The following is a 17673-nucleotide window of genomic DNA, read 5'->3' as shown; positions in this document are numbered from 1 at the left end:
TACAAGATGCTGATCCTAAATATAAAGAATCCTGGCCAAAAGTCTGCTGATTAATATTTATTCATCAAGGGTTTAAATTTAGGTTTAATATAGTACTTGCTCTTCTTAACAACACCCTCATGAGCAACTTTTTCCATTTTTCGTCTTTTTCCACCCTTTTTGCAGCCGATCATCAAACGCTAAAAATGTAAGCATTTGTTGAAATGAAAATTTCAGTTGAATGACGTAAAAAAAACCCTAAAAGCTGTAAGATTTTTAGAGCGCTAAACACACTATGCACTGGCAAAAAATTTCAGAAACTTTTGATACAATAAATTTTTTTTTGTGTAATACTGTTGATAATGGACTTTGTTTTTAAGTAAATAATTTTCTTTTTTATTAAAAGCAACACGTTGAAAAATTTTTAAAATGATTTTAAATCACTTAAAAATCATGAAAGCTATCGCTTAATTTCTCACTTAAAAATCGTTCAAGCGGATTAAGTTCACTTTTTGGAACAGTAGTGAGTAAACATCAAGGCGCTCTAAGTACAAAGTATGTTTGAGGCGCTTTTATGTGCAATTCAATAGCTTAGATTTGTTAGTCTAATTGTGTCATTTAGGTCATTTTAGTAAGCATTTTTTTAATTTATTTTTTAACTCATTTTTTGCGTTGTTTTTTTGCGAAAATGAGAGTCCTCTAAACTCAAATCTTTGATCTTCTAATTATCCATTGTATTACTTTCCTTTTTTAAAAAGAAAGGAGTAGGTATTTATTCATTTTTATTCAGTTTCCATTAAGTTTTTAGCAAATAACCGACTGGTATTTCATCGGAGCGAATAGTTATTTTGCGCACAAACTCATTTTTAAATTGCTACTTTGCTGCGGTCTAAAGTCTTTCGACTTTTCTCAAGTTTAATTAGTGTTAACTTTAACGACAGGTCTTTATACTCGTTATCCCAATCTTCCAAAGCTCTTTTATCTCTGTATACTGCAGAGGTGTTATATTTGTTTAGTGTATAAGTTAATGCTTCGACAGTCTGTGGCATGTAATACGCAACATTGTTTCGTTCGCACGGGTCAAAACGAACGTTAAATAAACAAGGCTCGATATCTGGCCAACAACCGATAGCGTCAGGATAGTTTGCGCATTCTAGCTCGCTGTCCCAAACCGTTATTGGTTTGATTAAATTGTCTAATTCTCCTTTCGCTAAAGGTCTCGGGGAAAGTGGCACATAACTTTCTCCAATGATAAGTTTGAAATCTCCTACTCGTACTGCAGCTTTATTTCCGTTAATGCCATACAGTATTTCCATTCTATAAAAATAGTAATTTTTACCGTATAGTAAACGAGTTTGCGTGAAAAATATAAACATATATTCATTTCATGCCCTTATATATTTAAAAATTTTCATTTATAGAATTTTTAGCTTAAAGAAGCCATACCTTGGTGAATAGTCATCGTTGTTGATTGAATCCCAAACATCCATACCGTCACTTTCAACAACATGATCAGGATTGCCTCCTGCAAGACGAAATATTGTCGGTAGCCAGTCGTTTATATGAACGAGACCATATGAAACTCTACCTAAATTGGTATTAAGATTCATGTAAACGAAAAGTAAGATACAGATTTAGCAATGGTATGTTATACCAATGATACATACAAACACAAAATGCAAATGCAGTCGGTTAAGTTTTACTTAACATTAAGTGAGAGCAAGAAAAACTAAAGAGGTCATTTAAAATTACCCATAGTTCACCTCTAAGAAAAATTTCTAAAACAGCAAAGCGCTGTTGCTTTGATCCCTCTAAATATCATAAGTAACATTTTACCTCTTCTTGCTATCCGATTGCTGTATACAAATCCTAAAGCTCTGGACCCTCCTTCCCAAAGAGTACCGTTTCCTCCTCTGAAAGGGTATGTCGATGGCCAAGTATAAAAATTATTTCCTTTTGTTCCTCCAGTTAATGTAGTAAAAATAAGAATAGCATCATGTAGAATTCCTGTGTCATATAGTATTCGAATTAAATGACCAACAGCTCTGTCAAGCTGCATGATCATCCCTAAAATGAAAAAATTTCTTTATCAATATATAAGAAAGTGTCAATCTCATTCTAAACTCTTTTATGTGATAAATTATTGCAGCAGTTGTATTACAGATTTTTTTTGAAAAAACTCATTTACTTTAGGATTATATGCCCCGTGCTTGTAGTAAACGAAAACACTCTTATGAGCACAAGCAAGTATAACAAATTAAATTGCTGTTTTTTTTTTCCCAGTAACAATTTTAATTTTAGTGGATCCAGTAAATAGTGATTTACCTGCGTAAATCTTTCTGGCTTCAAAAGGAATATTTTTGGCGCGTGTTAAGTATTCGTCTGGTATTTGCTCTGGATAATCTGCGTGTAACTGCGGAAAATTAATTTGCAAAAACAAAGAATATATTTGATCTTGCTGATTTAAAACGTTTTCAGCTTTTTGTATAACATCCCATGGATAAAAAGGTATATCTGTATCTTTGCAGTCAATCTAGAAATAAGTTAAAAAAATTGTTTCAAAAATTTTCAACTTGAATCCGGTAATCCATATTTTTGCAATAAGAATATTTTTTTATAATATGAAAAAAAAAAAAAAAAAAAAAAAAAAAAAAAAAAAAAAAGAACAAGTTTGTTATTTGTATTCAAAAGGTATATCAGAACACAAATCTCATTCAAATATATATTTATACGTTTATAAATATATAATACTTAAATTGACACATCTTTCAACTATATATTTATACGGTTCAAATAATATTTAAATCCATACAAATAAAACTAGTCAAATAAATGGTTAATAATCATAAGAAGGTACTTCGTAAACCTAATTTTGAAACTCAAAACAAAAGCGATTGATTTTATTGGAGCAACATATTCATCAACGTCGTAAAATATGTTGTAAAACACCCAAAAAATATGCGGACTTACTACGCCAACTTCTCGAATGACATAACTTTGAATATCCAGGTAATTCCAAATATCATACGTCACTCTCACATTTTCTCCGCTCTCCGCCGATTTTCCTTAAAGAAGGGAAAAGAACGTCAACTTTTCCATTAAAATCTCAAATTGTAAATACTTACGGTCGGCTTGTTTTTTACCGAACGTTAAATTCCGCAAACATCTGTTTATACTTTTTCAAAGATTGTACATGTTTTATTTAAAAGCGTAGAAATATCCTTACTATAGTGTATGGGGTGCTTTCCAGTGCGGTAAGATGATACTGAGTCTTCACAATTAGGAGTTGTATAATACTGTTGTAAAATTACACCGTGATTTGCGATCCTATCAATGTTGGGTGTTGGAATTTCTGGATTCCCGTGGAAACTTACGTCATCCCATCCCTTTAAAAGAAAAGAAAAATGTGATCATGTTAACATTATCTGATAATGTCTACCATTTAATAACTTATTTATTGAAAGCAACACTTTTTTTTTTAAATGAAAAGAATGTAAATGGTCCTGACATGCGGTCAATAATCCCTTTCAAGTTAACATTGGAAAAAAAACAAGAATATTAACCTGCAGCTAAGATCACTAAAATATTAACCCGCGGCGAAGGTCACTAGTTAACGTTGTGTGATATATATTGAAATATGTATGTATATTTTACTCAAAATGCTTGGTTTGGATTTTCGTGAATCATAATTTTGTTGTATGTAAAATTATTTAGCTTTTTTTACTCATGCTTTTTTTTTTTTAATTTCGAATATTTTCGTTCAATGAAATGTTGTTTTTGGTTTAATGATTAATCAAGCATAAAAACGGCGTGCGCAATTTATTTATGCGTTTTGTTCTTGTGCATACCAGACCATATATTGTTGCTAAGTCAGCACTCTTCCAAAAGCGATCTAGCGAAGCCTTTTATGTCATAAACCTATAATATATATTTGTATATTCAAGTATCATATGTTACATATGTAACACTTATCATTATTACCCATATTACATGCTATTATGTTATGAATATTATATTCTACATACATACATACATACATACATACATACATACATACATACATACATACATACATACATACATACATACATACATACATACATACATACATACATACATACATACATACATACATACATACATACATACATACATACATACATACATACATACATACATACATACATACATACATACATACATACATACATACATACATACATACATACATACATACATACATACATACATACATACATACATACATACATACATACATTGTTTGTATGTATGTAGGTAGGTATATATATATATATATATATATATATATATATATATATATATATATATATATATATATATATATATATATATATATATATATATATATATATATATATATAAAGCAGAAAACACTTAAAATGCAGTAAATAGAGCAAAATATAAAATCACAATAAATCGCAATGTATCATTCCAATTAAATGAAAAATGATTTATTCCTATTTAATCAAATAAACAATGTAAGAAAAAAAATTGTGGTAAAGTGCTCTGTAGTAAGAAAATAGTCTCAACTCAAAATGTCTTCACGTTTTAGAAAAATAAGTTTAAAAACAAACTAACAAAGCTTAATTTCATTTATGATAATAGTTAATTTGTTACCATATCTCTAAGAGTGACGACGATAATATGCGGGTGCGGTGGTTTTTTGTTCGGATCGTAAACTGCCGAACAAAGCATTGTTATTGTAGCTAAAACAATCCATGATAAACTCAAACTATATTTTGCATTATGAAAAGTCTTCAATACCATCATTGTTCAGTTATGCATAAAAGTGATTACTTTAAATTTATGATTGAATCAGAAAATACTTTGTTTTGGTAGATCGATTATCTCCGACATGTCAATACAAAATTAACATTAATAACATCATCAATAGGTCGTTCATTTTTAAAAAAGTGCAAACAGAGTTAATTTAACTTTCGACTAATTTCTTGTTTCTTTTGTGCATAATATTGAAATTTCGTTTGCTGAGTTCAAATTCCAGAAATCTCTTCTGCATGAAATTTTCTGCACCGTTTTTAAAAATTGTGCTAAAATATATAAAATGGTAGGGCAACAAGCTACCTTATTGGTACCTTCAAAACAGCTAGTTACTGTTATGAATTACAAAGTTTAAAAGATCAAAACGATTTTCTATTGTTAAAATTGATCGCTAAAGTATAAAGCCGTTTGCTGAATGCCTGCTATGTATAAAGAACTGATCGTTGAACACTTATTAGAGAATTACAATAATAGCTCGAATCAGTTACTATGCAACGTTGAATTTTTTTTTTTACAACACAAACATTTTCTAAAGATGTCTTGGGTTTTCCTCCTAACATTGAAAATATTGGAAAACTTGAAGAAGTAGTGTGTGAGTGAGTGTGTACGTGGGAGAAACGGGGCGAGGAGAAGGGTTTTAAATATAAATTCATTACTAAAAAAAATCTACTTTCTCGTTTACCTCGTCCCATCCACCCTCATCACACTATATTAGATTTTTTCCTACCAAAAACCGAACATTTTATTAACATACAAATGCTAAAAAATTGAAACTCATACAGCTATTCACGAAAGTTTAAACGATTGCAGAATTTTTATCAATTATGTTTGGTTTTTGTTTAATAAAAAAAAACTGTAAAATGATATCGACTTAATTTTTTTTTGTTTGTTAAAGAAAAGGTAATTAGCTTTAAAATGAATATGAACATATTATAAAAATTTTATTATTTAGTTTGAAAAAAACAATTACAAAAAATCATATAGGAAAAATACGAAGCACAAAAGTTTAAACGAATTGCAACATTCGAACAAAAAATGAAAAAAAAGCAAAATTAATATTTAAAGTGTCCTCCTTTGTTTTTATAGCAAAGATAAACTCGTTTATGCATTGATTCAACTAATTTCATGCACATCACGCGAGGTTCCTTCAGCCAGTACTCATTCAAAAGTTGCTTTAAATGCTGAGTTGATTGAATTTCATGGTATGTCAGTTGATTGTCAATCCAAGACCAAATATTTTCAATTGGGTTGAGATCTGGTGATCTAGGGCACCAGGGCATCACATTGAACTTTTTTTTCAAAAAGTATTCTTTGATTGAGTGAGCTGTGTGAGCTGAAGCCCCGTCTTGTTGAAAGATGAATTGCTTGCTTCTGCCATACAAGTGTCTGATTGACGGAACTAAACACGTTTCCAATGTGTTCTTGTAGGTGTATTGATTAATTCGGCCTTCATACAGCTCACAGAAGCCTATACCTTTGTGAGAATAACATCCCCAGATGCCAACCGAACCTCCACCGCCTTGTCGACGATGTTGCAAAAACCTGTCTGAATATTTCTCAGTTGCTAATCTTTTGACATAGATTCTTCCCTTGCGGTTTACAACTTGAAAATTAGCTTCATCACTCCAAATAACTTTTGCCCACTGTTCTACAGACCAGTCCAGCCTTTCTTTGGACCACACTCGTCGTTTACGTTTATCCGTGATTGAAAGAATAGGTTTTCTAGCAGCTATGTACGTTCCAATACCTTTGTCCAACAGTGTTCGTCTCACGAGCTCTCTGCTAACTTTTGGATTATTTTTTGACTCGTTGAAGATTTGTGCAAGCTTTTTGTAGCTGAGTCTGGGGTTTTCTCTGCTCATTCTGAATATACCATTTTTGTCACGGTTGCTGAGTTAGGATGGTCTCTTTAAAATATAAACTATTTTAAGACAGGGAAAAGACTTTCAATTTTTATATAGACACGTCTTTCCAGCTAATACTCTTTATTTCAACTAAAACTATAATACAACAAGAGGGATTTGCAATGAGGCACGGAGGAGCATTGTGGCGGGAAAACTCCACCCTACCAGGTTTCACATACTCCCCCCGTTGACTACAGCCCTTGTAGTCAACAATACAAATATAACCAACTATTATGTAAGAAAAAATTTCGTTTTAATAAAGTTGTTCAAAGATTCTTCTAGTTTCTTCTCCGACAAGTGCTGCTCTACGCTTCGGACGAGTAGCTCCAAATTGTTTGGTATTTTCAGATTCATTTTCTTGTGTTAACTCTTCAACATTTTGTGTTGTACTAACTTCTAGAGGAATTAATTTCTGTAAAGGCCTAACAGTTTTCGTACATCTTTTCTCCTTAGAAATAACGGCTAACTCTGCTCCTCGTACAACTCCATCTCGACCAGTGATTAACTTTTCAATTTTTCCAATCCTCCATTGTCCACGGGGAATTTTGTTTTCACCTTTGATTAATACAATGTCACCTTTGGATAATTGGCAGTTGTTTGAGGCAGTGCATTCTTTCCTGTACAAATTATGTTGTCTCAGTTCGTTCAGGTAACTATTGTAAAATCTATTCCAAATACCTTCAAACAGTTTTCTAATATATTTTGTTCGATTGGAGCAGTCTTGTGGATATGAACAGATCGGTAAATTATCTGATATTATACACTCTCTACGAGAAATGTCAGCACCAAACATTAGATGGAATGGAGTTAATGATTCACACAAGTCCTCATCATTAACATAAACTAACGGTCGCTGATTAATCGAATACTCAACTTCACATAAAACTGACGACAACTCATCATATGAAACTATTTCTTTGCATAAGGTTTTCTTGAGACAAAGTTTTACAGAAGGTACTAATCGCTCATAAAAGCCACCCCACCAGGGTGAAGCAGAAAGAATAAATTGTTGTCGGATGCCTCTATTTAACATAAATTCACGCACAGGTTTTGCCTTGAAGGTTTTTGCATTATCGCTTATTAAAAGTTCAGGACTTTCTCTTCTGGATATGAATCTTCTCAAAGCTCTTAAAAATGAAGGTGTCTGAAGATCATTTGTTAACTCTAAATGAATTGCTCTAGTTGTTGCACAAGTCAATAATACATACACCTTTAACACATTAGCTCTTTCATTATCTTCCTTTATAAACAATGGATCAGCATAATCAAGTCCAGTATATTTAAAGCTCCTGGTTGATTGTATTCGGAATTCTGGAAGATCAGGTTCACCCCTTTTTTTTATTGTTCGTCCTTGGAAGAATTTACAGATGTAGCATTTGTGTAACACTGATTTAACAGTCTTCCTACCTTGGATGATCCAAAATAATTTTCGTACTTCATTAAGGGTGCTTTCGACGCCTTGATGGAATACCTTTTTGTGGGCCTCTTGAATTACAAGATAACACAAATAACTGCTTTTAGTCGCAATAAACCAATTGGTCCTCAAACAAATTAAATGCAGTTCTTACTTTATTAAATTTTTCATCCTTACAAACCTCATTTTGATGTTCTTTAACCCATAGATGTAAACCATAATTGTACTCATCAACTGTCAGTGTATCACATGTTAAGCTATTGTCATTAATATTTCTAATGTTCTTTAACAATTTTTTTGCAAAACGTAAAACATATGCGGTGACTCTAACTAAATGTTGTAGAGAGCTATACCTGTTTATATCAATTATGTTTTTGAGGACAACTTCCCCACAAAACAAAGTACACGAAGACAAATTGCTAACTACCTCTGAATCAACTATTTTACCATGCTTACTACATTCTTTATCAGTCTCTCCTATTAAATGATTCTTATCAAACTCAAACATTGGAAAAATGACACTTTCCTCCCTAAGAAATTCTGGGCCTTCCACCCATCTACAGCTTTTACAATGAGACAAATCATCAGGACGAGTAGGAATGTCAGCTGGATTAATTTCACCCTGAACAAAGTGCCAACTATCACAACCAATTATCTCCCTAATTTTTACTACTCTATTTTCTAACCATGGTTTCCAACAACATGATCTACCTTTTATCCAATGTAATGCGACTAAAGAATCTGACCATGCTACAATTTTTGATACAATAACCTTATCGCCAATGGAATGTCTGACCTGTTTCATGAGTTTGGATGACAAATGACAACCTAACAGTTCTAATCGCAGGATGGACAAGGTTTTAAGTGGTGCAACTTTAGTTTTTGAGGTTAGTAAGCAGGTTTTTATTGATGCTCTTGATATAGCACGAATATAAATAACAGAAGCGTATGCTTGGGTTGAACTGTCTGAAAAGGCATGTAACTCTATTGATATAATATCTTCTTTAATTTCTCTTATAGCGTATCGTGGAAAGCATATATGCTGAATTTTTGAAAGCTGTAATACAAAGGACTCCCATAGAAACTTGACGCTATCAGGAATCTCCTCATCCCATTCCAGTTTATCCTTACAAAGTATTTGAAATATAGTTTTAACACGAGTAGTAATTGGTGATATGAGCCCAAGAGGATCGTAGATTGATGCAGCTAAACGTAAAATGTTTCTTTTCGTCTTGGGTAACAACTTCTCTTTTTCTAAAAGTGATTGAAACTTACACACAAACTGGTCATTTTTAATGTCCCAATCATTTCCCAAAATCATTTTATTATTCAATGGAGTATTTATATTGACTTTATCATATTTACTGTATTCATCATTATCAACGTTAATTCCTTCAATGTTGTTAATGTGGCTTTGTAATTCTAAATTATCTGTTGTCCATTTCCTAAGTTCTAAACCTCCTTTTAGCATAATATCTTTTGCTATATGATAAAACTGTATACCATCACTTAAACTGTCACACCCACAAACTAAGTCATCCACATACCAATCAGGTAAGATCTTTTTAACAAATTTGGGGTTAGAACACAAAAACTTATTGAGATGATGCTGTATTGTTCCATTTAAAATAAATGGACTTGAAGTAAGACCAAACACAACACGAGTAAATCGATAAATAACTAATTGACCATCATGACTTAAATTAGTGAACCAAAGTAAACGAACAAAATCTCTATGTTCAGGAACAATTTCTATATTCAAAAAGACTTGCTTGATATCAGACGTAATACCAAAAACATTCAAACGAAATCTAATAAGAATGTTAAATATCTTTGAGAGTAAGTTTGGACCAGGGTATAAAATATCATTTAATGAAGGAAAATTTACAGCACATGAAGCATCAAAAACAGCATGCACTTTTGTTGTTTCTTTTTCTTCTCTAACAACAGGATGATGTGGAAGATAACATACTGATCCAGGTGGTTTTATAATTTCATCACCTGTAACCCTTTCTATTATACCATCTTTCTCATATTGTGTGAATATCTTATTATAGTCATTTAACAACTTTTCATTCGATTTTAACCTTTTATACAGGTTTTCTAAACGTTTCTTTGCTATGTTAAAATTATCAGGCAGCATTACATGGTCTAGTCTGAAAGGTAATTTTGTGACGTATCTTTTACCATTAAATTTTATATCTTTTTCAAATTGATGCATAACACTGTCCTTAAACTCACCAATAGACTCAAGCTCCCAAAATTTTTCTAATTGGTTTTTTAATTCACTATCAACATTACTACGTAAAGGAAGAACACTACACTTCATGGAATGACTGTTAAAATGTTTATTTGAGTCAATTGGAATTGATAACTTGCTTTGGCCTGCCAAAATCCAGCCTAATGATGATTTAATGGCAACCGGACCATCAGAACCACAAACTACTTCACCAGTGATAAAGGAATAGTAAAAGTCAATTCCAACTAAAATATCAATACTCATTGTGGTATTAAATTTATTTTCTACTAGTGCTAAATGTTTCAAATGTTTATAATTATTGATGGCTTCTGCAATATTTTCCCTTTTAATAGGGGTGCAAATCTCTGGGATACATAATGCTTCTAAATATGTCCACCCTTTGTTAATCTTGTGTTTCACATAAAGTTGAATTACATCTAACTCTTTTACTTGACCAACTGAGTTTCCAAAGGTATTAATAATGAGCCTCTCTTTTCATAAAGTTTTTAGTTTTAAGGCATTTCTTAACTCTTCAGTTATGTAAGAAAACTGACTTCCACTCTCAAACATTAAACACGCTTTTTTTGATTGAGAATCTTGACAATCTGAAACTTGAGTTGTGGCAGTCTGAAGAAGTACAGTATTGCTGTTGTTTGACCATGTGTGAGTTGCATTAGTTTCTTTTGCTTCTTGATTTTTTGGGTTTTTATATTTACTTTGATCACTGTCCTTTTGACAGATTGAGATATGATGGCGTTTACCACATTTATTGCATACAAAATTACTACTACAATTTTTGCTTATATGACCACTTCATAGACAAACAAAACACCTTGCTAACTTTCTTAGAGTGGCTACGCGAGCTTCAATATTGGTGACTACACTGCATTTAGTAGAGGAATGGTTACCTTGACAATACAAACACTTACTATAATCTTGACCTCCTTGGGCATGTAAATTTTGTGTAGTAAATTGAATGTTTCCATTCACATTATTTCGTTTCTGTTCCTTCTGTCCATGAAGACTTTGACATCTTTCTTTGACTAAAAGTTCATCATTGAAAAATTCCAACATTTTTTCTAACGACCAAATATTATTAGCAAACCTTCTTGAAATAAGGATTTTTAACTCTTCAGGTATTCTTTCATTAAGAATAGGTATAAATAGACAACCATATGAAGTGATGTCCATTTTTAATGAATTTAGATTTCTGATACAGATTTCAATCTCGTTATAAAGCTTTCTCAATTGTTCAAGATTATCCATTGATGTCACAGGACGAACTTTTAACAAGGTTTCCATGTGTGCAGTAATTTGCACTTGAGGGTTTGCATATCGTTACTTTAAAATATCAATAGCTTCTTTATAGTTTTCATTTGATAATGTTAAACCTGATATGGCTGATAGAGGAGCATGAAGCAAATATTTTTTTAAATATGAAAATTTATCTATTTCACTTAAGGAATCATTTTGATTAATGGTGGCATTAAATTGGTCCCTAAATGAATACCATTTTAGAGGGTTTCCATCAAAGGTTTGTATTTCTAATTTAGACAATTTACAATTAAATGAGATGCTTTGTGAACTAACAGATTGAGAATTGGGTGACACTTTTTGAAAATTTATTTTGCAATCAATTTGTGCAAGAAGTTGATTAGAATGACGCACAAATCTTTTGGACTGAATGACGAATTCAGCAATGTCGTCTGGCTCCTTTAAATTAATAATTTCTTCTTCGATTTCTTTAAATTCTATTAAACTGCTACTTAATGAGTTCCTCAATCCTCTTAGAATGACTAAATTATTATCACCATTATTTATTAAGTTCGTTTCAATTTCCTCATTAATTTCGTTTATGTCGTTTTGTAGACCCGCTCTTCGCGATATTTTCCTATTTAAGGCTGCCATAATGAGTATGAATGTCAAAACAATCTCTGAAAATATAACTATGTCAAACAAACTTTGTTGATGTTTAAACAAACTCGATGTAAACAGGAACTAAACTAACTCAATAAAGCAACAACTTTCTACTCATCGGGCGCCAATTTAAAATATAAACTATTTTAAGACAGGGAAAAGACTTTCAATTTTTATATAGACACGTCTTTCCAGCTAATACTCTTTATTTCAACTAAAACTATATGAACTGCTAACTGCAGAAAGGAAACAAGTCCAAAAAATTCAAAAATGACTTTTTAACATAAATCAGTTTTGAAAAGGTAGACACACTATTTACTGCTAAAAGGGATAAACCTGCTATAATTTTTATAGGCATGGCACCATTTTGAATTTTGCGTTTACCGCAGAAAGGAAACACGTCCGGGACTTGTTCCTTTTCTGCGGTAAACATTAGTAACATAAAATAATAACATTTTGCTTGTGACTTACAAATTTCTTTGTTAATAATCAGTTATTCAGATGAAGATGACAATTCTTTAAAGAGAAGAAAGAAAGGAGTTGTTAATTCCGAAAGATATAAAAGGAATGTAATTAAGAAGGCTAAAGTGGCAGGAAAAGAACATATAAACATGGTTGGAAAAACAATACCTGCCAAGAAACCAGCATCTAATGTTTGCAGGTAAACTGTTATCGATTTATTTGTATTAATTGTTCTAATATTTCAGTAATATTCATCTAGAAAGTTTTTTAAATACTGTTATCTTTCGTGTCTTTTGCATAAGATAAATTGGCTGAAGGAAATACGCAACATTTGTAGGTTTCTTGCCGCTGTGTTTGATTATGTGTCATAACATTTTGCATTTATGATATTTGAACAAAGCTAGGTTACATTAAAACTACATAAATAAAGCCATGCAACAACTAGTACTATTAGTAGTAGTCTAATTTTCTGATTAATTAGGAAATGCCTAGGGTTTTTGGTAGAAACCTAGCTTATGTGTTTTCAAACAGATATTAAAACGTAGATAGACCTAACCTTTTCATTTTTATTTCAGTTACAAGAAAAACTGTTTGAAGAGTTACATGGCGGATGACATGGTGGCAATATTTACCAAGCTACATGATATGGAAACTAAAACACAACAAGACGTCTACTTGCAGTCACTAATGGAGGTTTCCCCAGTTAACCGTCCAAGATCTAGACCAGGTTCTTCTTCTACAAAACCTAAATCTGTTGTAGTGAAGTACCATATTATGCACAATGGGGTTCGTACTAAGATATGTAAAAATGGATTTATGAAATCATACGGATGTACTTCCAAACAGTGTTACAGACTCTCACATCTGTTACAGCTAAGCAAAACTCCAATAGATAAAAGAGGTAGAAATGTTTCTGGTAATGCCATTCCTGGCACTGTAATCACTTGTTTGAGAGCTGATATTGAACAATATCCTAGAGAAACTGAACACTATACTGGAAGAGATAAAGAATACTTACCAGCTAATTTAAATGTAAAAACTATGTATGAGATGTTTATAAACAAACATAAATATTTCCTTTTAGCTACACTTGGCAGTGAGAAAAGGCTGTCATATAAATTTTTCTGGCATTATTTCAAAGAAAATTACTCATTACGTTTTGGTCAACCTGCAAAAGACGCATGTATTGCTTGTGAGGAACTTAAGTTGAAAATAAAAAGTCCTTTTCTTAATGACAATGAAAAAAGACATGCAATAGCAGAGCTTATGGTCCACAATAGGAGGGCTAAAAAGTTTTACAACAAAATAAAAGATACCACAGAGAAATGCATAAAAGACGCTAAACAAGTTGGATTATGTATAGATTACATGTCTAATGTTACATTACCGTGCATACCAGTACAAGATACTTATTATTTCAGGAAACTCATAGTAAACGTTTTTGGAATTCACGACATTGCTTCCCGAAAAATGTCTGTTTTTATTTATCATGAAGGCGAAGGAGGTAAAGGTTCAAACGAAGTATGCTCTATGCTTATGTGGTATGTAAAAAACAAAATTTCAGATGAAGTTAAAACTTTACACCTTTTTGGTGACAACTGTGCTGGTCAAAACAAGAACCACACCCTTGTTAGACTTATGATGGCTCTTTGTGAAATTAAGAGATTTGATAAAATAAATTTGGTGTTTCCTGTTAGGGGACATTCTTTTATGCCTAATGACCGTGATTTTGGAATTATAAGGAGAAAACTAAAAAAAGTAGAGAGATATTATGAAACTGATGAAGTGATTAATCTGATTAACAGTTCTTCAAACATTCCTGGAAAGTTTAATGTGAAAAAAATGTCATTTGAAGATTTTATTGACTACGGTGCCTGGTGGCCCAAGTTTTACAAGAGAACATGCTTAAGCAATGACTCTTATGGAAAAAAGGTACTAAAATCTAACAAAATAACATTTTCAATCTCAAAATATCGTGAGATGTCAGTTTCTTCTGATGAAACTGCGGAGATTGAATGCAGTATGCATATTGCTGGATTGATAAGTGACATTTTTCGCTTACGAAACACTATAGGAGACTTTGAACTACCAACTAATAAAGCTTATTCAGCTGTATTATCCATCAACCACTTAAAAATTGTAGATATAAAGAAAACTTTGGTTTATATTCCGGTTGAAAAGCTCCGATTTTGGAATGAAATAACGTTATGGCCTGTAACAACTGTGCCCATTCAAGAAGATCAACCAACTGAATAAATAACGTTCTTAAGTTGTAGTGTGCATTTTATTATGATAATAAAACAATAAAATAGCATTATTTAATTAGTGCAGCCTAAATAAATCACTTTTTAAGATTTTAGTAGTTTCTTTTTTATTTTTAAACCTCGTTTACTGCAAAAAGGGATCATGTCCATGTTTGAAAATGTGTCCTACACTCATAACAAAATAAATTTAAAAAATTATATATATATCTTTCAAACCCCTACTAACTGTTGAATAACTAGGAAAAAATTGAAAACCCAAAGTTTAAAAATAAAGGGTCGAAACAGTTTTTTGTCTTTCCCGTAAAATTAGGATTTGTGGACTTGTTGCTATTCTGCGGTTAGCGATTCATATAATACAACAAGAGGGATTGGCAATGAGGCACGGAGGAGCGTTGTGGCGGGAAAACTCCACCTTACCAGATTTCACAGTCTCCCAGTACACGGCATGTCGGAGACGTCTTTGGTAAGTTCCCAGGTTTTGATGGTTTTTCTAACGCAATATTCAGAAACGTGAAGTATTTTGCCTATTTGAACGTTTGTGTGATTTTTTGTCCTCGCCATACCAATAACTTGCCATTTGATGTCACTCGAAACTGATTTTCGACCCATTTGCACGCAATTGAAATTAATTTGAAATTTACAATATTTCAAGTTGACTTTTAATGAATTAAAAGCTGCCTGATGATGTTGCGATGAGTTTTTTGATTGTAAAACTACTCATTTTAACTTTATTTAAAAATAAAAAAAAATTTCGCACCGGATTTATCAATTAAATAGCAAATAATTGATCCTAAATAAAATCGTTTAAACTTTTGTGACACCTCTTAATTTGTATCACCTACCTTTTAATGAAATTTCTGAGTAAACAGTGTTGAGTTGAAACCTACCTTTTTTTTATTCTATTAACAAATAACCTATATACCAAATTGGAAAAAAAATTATTTTGATATATATTTCCGTTAGATTTTTATTCAAGAAAAACCGAAGATTAGATCTGAAAATTCTGCAATCGTTTAAACTTTCGTGAATAGCTGTACACGGCTATTATTGCAAATGATCGCATTCGCCAATATCTGTTCTTATTTTATCGAAGTAATGGACCATCTGGCTAAAGAAAATATTCTTTCGGTTGTTGCTCTTAATGTTGCATTTATAAAGTATGAAAGCTCGAAACTAGAGTATTTTAATAAAATTGAGTTTCTTCCATCATCAAAACACTTTTTTTAAAAACATTTTTCCATTGTATGGAATATCTCCAGGTATTGAATTCTCTATCGTATTAAATACTCTTTCGTATGGAACACTCTCGTGTATTGAATTCAAATCTTAAAATAAGAAGTTAAGTAACTTACTTAACTTAAGAAAAATTTGAAATAAAAATTTCTTGAATCAAGTATTAAATCGGACACTCGGCATTTTATTTATCGACAGTTTTATTATTTGTTAAATATCATTTTAATTCATACTAATCATGAGCTATCCTGAGATAATAATTATTCTCAAATGTTCTGTTAATAATTCTTAAACGAGCTTGGAATATTTTTCCAGTCAAACCTGCTATATGTATTTTTCAGACATATTTACTTCTCTTTGTTTTTCAATCAAAACAAAATACGGTATCTACTAGACACTAGACAATCGGTCTCGAGTCTCGATTTCTCGTCTGGTATCGGTGCGATACCATACAGTATCGGTATCGAAATCACGCAATACTGGTATCGAAAGTATCGTTGATGTTGGTGCCGTTTGGTATCGCTTGGTCTCGATGCGATACTTTACAGTATCGACTTCGAGATCACGCGATACTGGTATCGAAAGTATCGTTTATGTTAGTATCGTTTGATCTCGGTGCGATACCTTACGGTATCGATATCGATACTAGTATCAAAAGTTGGTATTTTTGGTACCGATAGTATCATTTGCTATTGCAACTCGGGTCATCATGAGAACTTCCATGTTATTTTTATAAACGATTTGTAATTTGAAATAGTAAATTCGTATAATTAACAAGATACATATATATGGCTCATTTATTATTAAAAAAAAGTTCTCTAAGCTGGTTGTATGACATCATGTTTATCATTTAATTTCTCATCTGGTATCTTTGTTTTAATTTAAATAATTGTGTGGTATCACTTCTGTAATTTAATTTCTCATCTGTTATCCTTATTACAATTTTTTCTACCGTGATTAAAAGGAAAGAAAAGATTTTTTCAACATTTATTTCTGTATTAAGTTTTTACAAATTATTAAATTATGTTAAACAGTGTGTAAGGGCGGACAAAAAGGTAAGGGAGGGGGTGGTATTCGGGGTAACTACCCCCTTCCCCTACCTAAAAAACGTCAAACTTCAAAATATTATTGATAAAATTAAAAAAATAAGAAAAAATTAAAAAATTTTATATAACCATTCAATATATTTAATATTACTAACTATCTTATAACCTTTCTAAAATCATTCTAAATATCAAATGAAACAGTTGTTTTATTTTGAAAAAACGCAAACCTTATTTTTCATATTTTTTTTGGTCCGACAACTCCCCCTAGAAGAATGACCTGGATCAGCCCCTGCAATGTGTAATTTTCCATGTCGTTATTCCATTCAAGCGAAAATTTTCTGTGCGGATATAATCTCCAAGGGAATAATTTTGCAATCATTAAAGAGTGTTTTTC

The 17673-nt window shown here is 31.7% G+C and overlaps 3 protein-coding genes across 4 annotated transcripts; 1 reads left to right on the top strand and 2 right to left on the bottom strand.

Moving 5' to 3' along the window:
- Positions 1-725: 725 nt before the first annotated feature.
- LOC145181159 (arylsulfatase I-like) lies at positions 726-5071 on the bottom strand. 2 transcript variants are annotated; one of them, XM_080056180.2, is made up of 7 exons: positions 4639-5071; positions 3206-3365; positions 2950-3044; positions 2305-2512; positions 1816-2046; positions 1426-1567; positions 726-1296 (listed from the first exon to the last, which is right to left on the bottom strand). In XM_080056180.2, exons 1-7 carry the CDS (start codon positions 4789-4791, stop codon positions 846-848), a joined length of 1440 nt encoding a protein of 479 aa, XP_079912306.2. In that variant the 5' UTR covers positions 4792-5071; the 3' UTR covers positions 726-845. The 2 variants fall into 2 exon arrangements, with proteins under 2 accessions (XP_079912306.2, XP_089928472.1); XM_090072346.1 differs by lacking the exon at positions 4639-5071 and adding an exon at positions 3543-3897.
- Positions 5072-6957: 1886 nt separating this feature from the next.
- Positions 6958-10621, bottom strand: LOC149879023 (uncharacterized). Its single transcript, XM_090071262.1, has 2 exons — positions 8273-10621; positions 6958-8175 (listed from the first exon to the last, which is right to left on the bottom strand). The coding sequence occupies exons 1-2, from the start codon at positions 10619-10621 to the stop codon at positions 6958-6960; spliced, it is 3567 nt and encodes a 1188-aa protein (XP_089927388.1).
- Positions 10622-12652: 2031 nt separating this feature from the next.
- On the top strand, positions 12653-15090 carry LOC145188790 (uncharacterized). The gene is made up of 2 exons (XM_090072331.1): positions 12653-12935; positions 13312-15090. The coding sequence occupies exons 1-2, from the start codon at positions 12886-12888 to the stop codon at positions 14990-14992; spliced, it is 1731 nt and encodes a 576-aa protein (XP_089928457.1). The 5' UTR covers positions 12653-12885; the 3' UTR covers positions 14993-15090.
- The last annotated feature ends 2583 nt before the right edge of the window (positions 15091-17673 follow it).

The sequence above is a fragment of the Hydra viridissima genome, unplaced genomic scaffold (genome assembly GCF_058129835.1).
Source record: "Hydra viridissima isolate aposymbiotic clone 2 unplaced genomic scaffold, HvirCarnegie_v1 scaffold_14, whole genome shotgun sequence".
Taxonomy (NCBI): Eukaryota; Metazoa; Cnidaria; class Hydrozoa; order Anthoathecata; family Hydridae; genus Hydra; species Hydra viridissima.
The sequence above is the reverse complement of the archived record's forward strand: the minus strand, read 5'-3'. Positions and strand labels throughout refer to the sequence as shown.

Bases quoted from the DNA above. Each gene is read 5' to 3' on its own strand.
- LOC149879023 (XM_090071262.1), bottom strand. From the start codon at position 10,621: ATGAGTATTGATATTTTAGTTGGAATTGACTTTTACTATTCCTTTATC. The intron at 8,176-8,272 runs GTAAGAACTGCA...GCCCACAAAAAG, and splicing joins AGGATGAAAAATTTAATAAA to GTATTCCATCAAGGCGTCGA.
- LOC145181159 (XM_080056180.2), bottom strand. From the start codon at position 4,791: ATGATGGTATTGAAGACTTTTCATAATGCAAAATATAGTTTGAGTTTA. The intron at 3,366-4,638 runs GTAACAAATTAA...TTTCTTTTAAAG, and splicing joins TCGTCACTCTTAGAGATATG to GGATGGGATGACGTAAGTTT. The intron at 3,045-3,205 runs GTAAGGATATTT...CCCTTCTTTAAG, and splicing joins AAAGCACCCCATACACTATA to GAAAATCGGCGGAGAGCGGA.
- LOC145188790 (XM_090072331.1), top strand. From the start codon at position 12,886: ATGGTTGGAAAAACAATACCTGCCAAGAAACCAGCATCTAATGTTTGC. The intron at 12,936-13,311 runs GTAAACTGTTAT...TTTTTATTTCAG, and splicing joins CCAGCATCTAATGTTTGCAG to TTACAAGAAAAACTGTTTGA.